The 6,523-nt window shown below is 50.2% G+C and overlaps 1 protein-coding gene across 2 annotated transcripts; it reads left to right on the forward strand.

Moving 5' to 3' along the window:
* Nucleotides 1-3,311: 3,311 nt before the first annotated feature.
* Nucleotides 3,312-6,302, forward strand: LOC116910022 (C-type lectin domain family 10 member A). 2 transcript variants are annotated; one of them, XM_032913804.1, is made up of 9 exons: nucleotides 3,312-3,505; nucleotides 4,051-4,164; nucleotides 4,603-4,698; nucleotides 4,784-4,855; nucleotides 4,935-5,006; nucleotides 5,221-5,307; nucleotides 5,402-5,553; nucleotides 5,630-5,736; nucleotides 5,887-6,302. In XM_032913804.1, the coding sequence occupies exons 1-9, from the start codon at nucleotides 3,439-3,441 to the stop codon at nucleotides 6,041-6,043; spliced, it is 924 nt and encodes a 307-aa protein (XP_032769695.1). In that variant the 5' UTR covers nucleotides 3,312-3,438; the 3' UTR covers nucleotides 6,044-6,302. The 2 variants fall into 2 exon arrangements, with proteins under 2 accessions (XP_032769695.1, XP_032769696.1); XM_032913805.1 differs by having other exon boundaries at nucleotides 3,318-3,505; nucleotides 4,054-4,164.
* The last annotated feature ends 221 nt before the right edge of the window (nucleotides 6,303-6,523 follow it).

Genomic DNA, 6,523 nt, shown 5'->3' on the forward strand with positions numbered 1-6,523 from the left:
GGAGGACATTGCAAATCCCTGGTGTAGTGCTGACCTTGGATTGACAACACGCTAATCAGAGCACTAACAAACCTAGGAGCAGATCTAACTGGAAACTGCGTACATGTTTAACATCAAGAAAATGTTCAATAGACAAATGTTTATACGCGCAATGAAATAAGACTCAGGCATCTGAAGCACACTTGATATGGAGGGAAACCTCCCCGCTCTGCTTTTAATTTAACAAACACAATCCAGAACGCAGCTTCACTCGCCCTCCATTTAAAAGGGATGTGCACACAGATGCAAGACAGCCTCTTCATGGAACTGGCAAGCTTTGCAGAATGAATTGGAAACATGTTCTGAAGACAGAACGTGTTCAGAGAGCCGGGCAGGGATGGCAGGCAGCATTGGGGTTGGCTTCTGTTTGTCTTTCTCATGAGCCTCTTGGCTTAGGATACATCACAAAACGCTCTAATCCCAGGTCCAATACCCAAATACCACTCATGTATATTACTTGTAGGAACTGAATTGTTAACATAAGGGAAGGACTGTATGTTAGCGACTGGCTTTCATTGTCGCAATCTTTTGAAATGATTATCTTTCAGTAAGCTATGGTGTTGAGGGCTATGGCAATTTTACTTAAGTGACAGTGACAGGTGTGAACCTCTCTGATACCCAGGCTACCTTGAGCGGAGGACTATCAGCCAAGCAGAAGCCACATGGTGACCAGAGCTGTTTGTCAACTCCAGTTATCAGAGGCAAGTACGACTCAAAGAGCTTGTGCCACCCTTTTTTTTTGCCATCTTAAGCCCCAGTGAATTCTAGCAGCCATTTTCACCCTGGTCAGAGGGAGAACACTTCCACAGCTGGCTCAGAAGACAGCATGTGATTGGTGCAAACACAGCTACTGTTTGCATGAAGGAATATGTCGTGATTGGCAAAAACACCTTGCTGTGCCCACTTTCTGGCTGAAGAAACAGCTGTTTGGCTCACTCTTCTAGTTGTCGAGGAAAAACCCTAATAGTAAGCCCCTGATGTTGCAAACTTAGGCCCCGTTAAAGGCCTTGCCCAATTCCTTTGCTTCGATTGCTCTGGACTTTCATCAACAGTAAAGCAGGCTGCGCTGGCATTGTGAGGAGGAGACAGTGCCACATTAGGGGCAAGAGGACAGTCAAGTGATTCCAAAGAGTGGCCAGGTGTTGGTGGCAGGAGACAGAGGACGCAGGTAACAAAAGAACAAGACATTGCAGGAAAGGCTGTGCAATGCCAAGGTAAGGGGTTGCATGCAAGCCATAGTCACGGTGAGAGTTACACGGAGCTGCCAAGCTCTAGGTCCCCACATCTGAGGGCTTGAGATCAGTGACAGTAGCTGGCACTCACCCCTGCAGTTGCTTCTAGGGGCTCAGGATTACATAAGCCGATGGGTGCCAGGCCATTAGCAATCAAATCCCAGAGCAAGAGTCCCCTCCAATCTGAGCACTCCAAGGCATAAGTCAGCCTCCTAGAACCCAGAAACATCAGCCTGTAGTTCAGGACCTGAGTCAGGCACAGGCTTTTGACTTGCCAAACCATGATTTCTATCTGAAATAGAGCGAAGGAGGCCTCGGTGGCTAATGGGTTGGAGTCAGATGCTGTGGACTCGTGATGGGAATGTGCTTGAGGGTTAACGATGGAGGCACGGACGATTCCTGGAAATAGATAGGCAGGAAATATGTGAAGATGTAAGACGTAAGACAAAACAACAAACTGTTCTTTCTGGCCAACCCTCTCACCCCAACACTCTAAAAATGTGGAAGTCATGAGAGCTCCCAGAAAGAGGAATGGGAGAAGGCACGCCCTCGAGGACAAGTTCCAAACCCACCCCCACCCCCACAACCTCTTCACGTGTACCAATTACCATCCACTCAATAGTACTTACCGTTAAGACTTGAAATCGGATGTCCCCAAATACAGACCATTGGGCGCAAAACCCAGCAAGACTCTGTCATGTGTACTCCTGGCTTCTGCTTGGTCCCTCCCACACCAACCCTCTAGGATATAGTTCTCCACTCTGACTGACTGAGTTCCCACCTCTGGCCACTGCTGCACGGGGAAGCCACGATTTCACACAGGTAACTGGGCCGGGGTTGCCAGGGAGACCACTGGGACAGGGAATGTGTTAGAAGCTGTATAGAGGGGGGGACTTTGGGCTTTGATAAGTGGAAAGAGATACAAGAGGAGGGTATGGGACTTAAATTTCCCTTGGCCTAATTCTAGATTGGGTTACGAATGCCTCAATCCCAAGGGAGACAAAGACCCAGATGCAGCCCCAGCTGGAGCTCAGTTGCAGCCAATCATTCTCCCTGACCCCAGCCCTTCTCCAATCTCCGTCTCAGCCCCATATCCAGTTTGGACATTTGAATCAGCCTGATCAAAAATTGAATTGAACCCTATTCTGCTTCCAGGTTCACTGCAAGCCGGGCCTAGTTCCTCCCCTGGCTCCAGTCTGAGTGTAGGTGTCAGTCCTAGGAAAAAGCACAGTCTTAAGACTGGCCCACAGGAGACCTAGCAACGGCACTAAGTTCAGCCTTTGATGCTACTTCTAAACTATAAACTCGGCTGAACACCCAATCCTGACCCCATTTCTTTTTTTTTTTTTTAAAGAGATTTATTTATTTATTATATGTAAGTACACTGTAGCTGTCTTCAGTCACACCAGAAGAGGGCATCGGATCTCACTACAGATGGTTTGTGAGCCACCATGTGGTTGCTGGGATTTGAACTCAGGACCTCTGGAAGAGCAGTCGGTGCTCTTAACGCTGAGCCATCTCTCCCCTGACCCCATTTCTAATTCAATTTTTTTCAATTTGCTTTTTCTTTTTCCTTTTCTTCTCTGTCTCTGTCTCTCTGTCTCTGTCTCTGTCTCTCTGTCTCTGTCTCTCTCTCTCTCTGTCTCTCTCTCTCTCTCTGTCTCTCTCTCCCCGCCCCCCCTCCCCCGTGTTGCTGAGGACTGAACCCAGGTCCTTGTGCTTGCTAGGCAAGTGCTCTACCACGGAGCGAAGTCTACACCTCTTTCATTTTTAAATTTTAATAATTCATTTGTTCAATGTGTGTCAGAGTTTTGCCTGCGTGAACATGGGTGCTCGTGTGTGCCTGTTGTCCTCAGAGGTAAGAGGAGGGCATTGGAGCTCCTGGAAATAGAGTTACAGAGAGTTGTGAGCCACTGGGTAGATGCTGAAACTAAACCTGGGTCTCTGAAAGAGCAACACACGCTCTAACCACTGAGCCATCTCCCCAACCCTCTCCAGCCCTTCTCATTCCAGCTCTAACATAGGACATGTCTGACCTCCGTTCCAGGACTTACCTCAGCTTCACACTGCTTCTGACACTCTCCTTGGTCCCAGCTCGGTATCTGTCTGGATTCTGGTGTCTCGGTTTCAGTTCAGATAGCCCTAGAGGCCTTGTGTTTGTGCAAGCATGACAATGGCATATGAAAACTTCCAGAACTTGGGGAGCGAAGAGAAAAACCAAGAGTCTGGTAAAGGTGAGAGAAGCGTGGACACTCCTCGCCCAGCATCTTCACTTGTCCAGAGTCTGTGTGTGTGTTCACCCTGGGCAGAAACGTGTGCTTGAGTCTGGTGGACTCAGCACCGAGGGCCCACTGGGAAGAGGATACAAGATCCTCAGGAAGACAGGGCTGAGGAAGACCTCAGGGACTTGTCTTCCTGTGCTCTGTACGGGGACAAGAAGTGTGCAATGCAGGGAGCTGGGGTTGGAGGGGAGCTCACTTATTCGATCCTGCAGACATGTGTGAATCTGCAGACAAGGGATCTACCTGCTCCTTCCCAGTGTCTTCCCCCATCAGCTCTGCTTACAAGACCTTACGTGTGCTTGTTTGTAATTGGGTGTTAAACACATCCTCAGAGCTGTGAGAGGCCAAGCCTACTGCAGATTCCCAATGCCTTAGAGGTGTCCTATGCCCACTTGCAGTGACAAGACTTCACTGTCCCCCCAGCCCTCGTAGCCCATTCTTCCCCTGCTTTGTCTTACAGTCTGGATCCTGAGTCGTGACACCCTCTTCTCTTTCAGCAGCTCCTCCCCAGTCCTTCCTGTGGAATATCCTCTCTTGGACCCACCTCCTCCTGTTCTCCCTGGGCCTCAGCCTCCTGCTGCTGGTGGTTATCTCCGTGATTGGATCCCAAAGTGGGTTGCAGGGAAGGGAGGAATCACAGGGCGTGTGGGCGGGGTGGAGGGAGAGAACCTTAGCAGGGCAATGATTGGTGCAGAGGGCACAGATGGACAGCAGCGAGGGCCACAGCAAGGACAAGTGTAAAGGAGCACAAGGGACCGAGACTTGAGTGGGGTAATAGATGTGAGCAGTGGTGAGGACACTGGTGGGGACGTGGAGGATCCACGGTCAGACGGCTGCTGGCCGTGTCACCTATTACTGTGCTTGGGTCATACAGTCACATCACCTCAACACCTCAGCCTCGGTTATGCAATGTTGGGTAACAACAGTGCCTGCCCATTGGTCTCTGTGAGGCAGAGTGCCACTCACTCTGTGTGCAGAGAGGCCTGCCTGGTGCTGGCATAGAGTGGACCTGAGAAATCTTGGTTTTGATCATCCTGTTTCCTCATCAGATTCCCAGTTAAGGAGGGACCTAGAAACCCTGAGAACTACTTTAGACAACACCACCTCCAACACCAAGGCTGAACTACAGGCCCTGGCCTCCAGGGGTGAGCTGGGCTCTCACAGGGTTCTGGGCTGGAGTGGGACTGGGTAGGGAGGAACAGTCCCGAGCTCCAGTTCCTTGTTTTGTAGGTGACAGCTTGCAAACAGGGATCAATTCTCTGAAAGTGGAGGTGGATGATCATGGGCAGGAACTGCAGGCAGGTGAGAGGCCCTGGTGTCTGGAGTGTGCAGAAGGGTGTGGGTGAAAGCGGGTTCCTGGTGCTGAGCTGTCCCGTTCCAGGCCGAGGCTTGAGCCAGAAGGTGGCGTCTCTGGAGAGCACAGTGGAGAAGAAGGAGCAGACTCTCAGAACAGGTGAGGCTGAGGCTCCCCTGTACCCTGGTGGGAGGTGTGAGCATGCGCAGTGAGTGGAGAAGGTCCCAGACTGGGCACTGGGAAGGGGTGTGAGCATGCGCAATGTGTGGAGACGGTCCCAGACTGGGCCCTGTGCAGGATATCTGAGCATCAGGAATTCCCAAGTAGACGTCACAGCTAGAACACTATTGTCACTCCCGTCTGTGTGTCCCAGGTCTATCTGAAATAACCGATCGTGTGCAACAGCTGGGGAAGGACTTGAAGACCCTGACATGTCAGCTGGCCAGCCTCAAGAACAACGGTGAGAAGGGCGATGGGTGTGGTTTGCTCTAGTCACTGAGAGTGGACACAATAATCATTGCCTCTACTCTCCATCCTTGCTTTGCTTTTCTTAGGCTCGGCAGTGGCCTGCTGCCCCCTTCACTGGATGGAGCATGAAGGCAGCTGCTACTGGTTCTCTCAGTCTGGGAAGCCGTGGCCTGAAGCGGACAAGTACTGCCAGCTGGAGAATTCTAACCTAGTGGTGGTCAACTCCCTGGCGGAGCAGGTGAAGCCCGGGTGGGCTCTTTGAGGGAGGCCCTCTGGTCTAAAGGAGAGGTTACCATGCCCTTTTCTTTCTTTAGAATTTTCTACAGACTCACATGGGCAGTGTGGTCACTTGGATGGGCCTAACGGACCAAAATGGGCCCTGGCGATGGGTGGACGGGACCGACTATGAGAAAGGCTTTACGTGAGTGTGTTGCACATTTGCCCTGGTCTGGTGGCCTTTGCCTGGGACTACCTCTTCTTCTGAGGCTCTGGCCCTGGGATAGGTGGTAGAATCTGGGGACTCTGACTTAGAGTCTGGTTTCTGGAGGCTCACATCTGTGTTTGTTCATAGGCACTGGGCCCCAGAGCAGCCAGATAACTGGTATGGACACGGGCTGGGAGGAGGCGAGGACTGTGCACACTTCACCTCAGATGGTCGCTGGAATGATGACGTTTGCCAGAGGCCCTACCGCTGGGTCTGTGAGATGAAGCTGGCCAAGGACAGCTAGGAGCACTCTCCAAGTAATTTATTTCTTCAGTGGTTTTAGCTGTGGAAGCCTGGAGTTTGGACTCCTCCTATCCCATTTCAATGTTATTTGGGACTTTTCTTTTTGTCAAAAAATTTAAGTCAAGGAGAAAGGATTGTGTTTGAGATGGTAGTGTGGAGTCCGGAAGAATGGGGTTATTGAAATCTGTGGTATTTTGTACAGAGTGCCGCTTATTGTAGGACTTTTTAATGTAACAAAAATAAAACACTGTTGGTTTTGCCATGTTTTATTCTTATCAAAATTGGATAATAAGAAGAAAAACTATATAGACCATTATCTAACATTTATACTCTTTGACTGAGTAAAAAGCAAATTCAAAATGTGAGTAGGTAACCAGGCATCCCCAAAAGGTTTATAGAAGACAAATCAATCAAGTTCTGCTTGAGCTCCCGAGAACGCCATGTTAGGGAGCTGTGCAGGGTCTGTCATCACATTGTTAAG

The sequence above is a fragment of the Rattus rattus genome, chromosome 9, assembly GCF_011064425.1.
Source record: "Rattus rattus isolate New Zealand chromosome 9, Rrattus_CSIRO_v1, whole genome shotgun sequence".
NCBI lineage: Eukaryota > Metazoa > Chordata > Mammalia > Rodentia > Muridae > Rattus > Rattus rattus.

Coding starts and splice junctions, on each gene's coding strand:
- LOC116910022 (XM_032913804.1), top strand. CDS start 3,439: ATGACAATGGCATATGAAAACTTCCAGAACTTGGGGAGCGAAGAGAAA. Junction 4,165..4,602: donor CTCCGTGATTGGATCCCAAA/GTGGGTTGCAGG, acceptor TTTCCTCATCAG/ATTCCCAGTTAAGGAGGGAC. Junction 5,007..5,220: donor GGAGCAGACTCTCAGAACAG/GTGAGGCTGAGG, acceptor TGTGTGTCCCAG/GTCTATCTGAAATAACCGAT.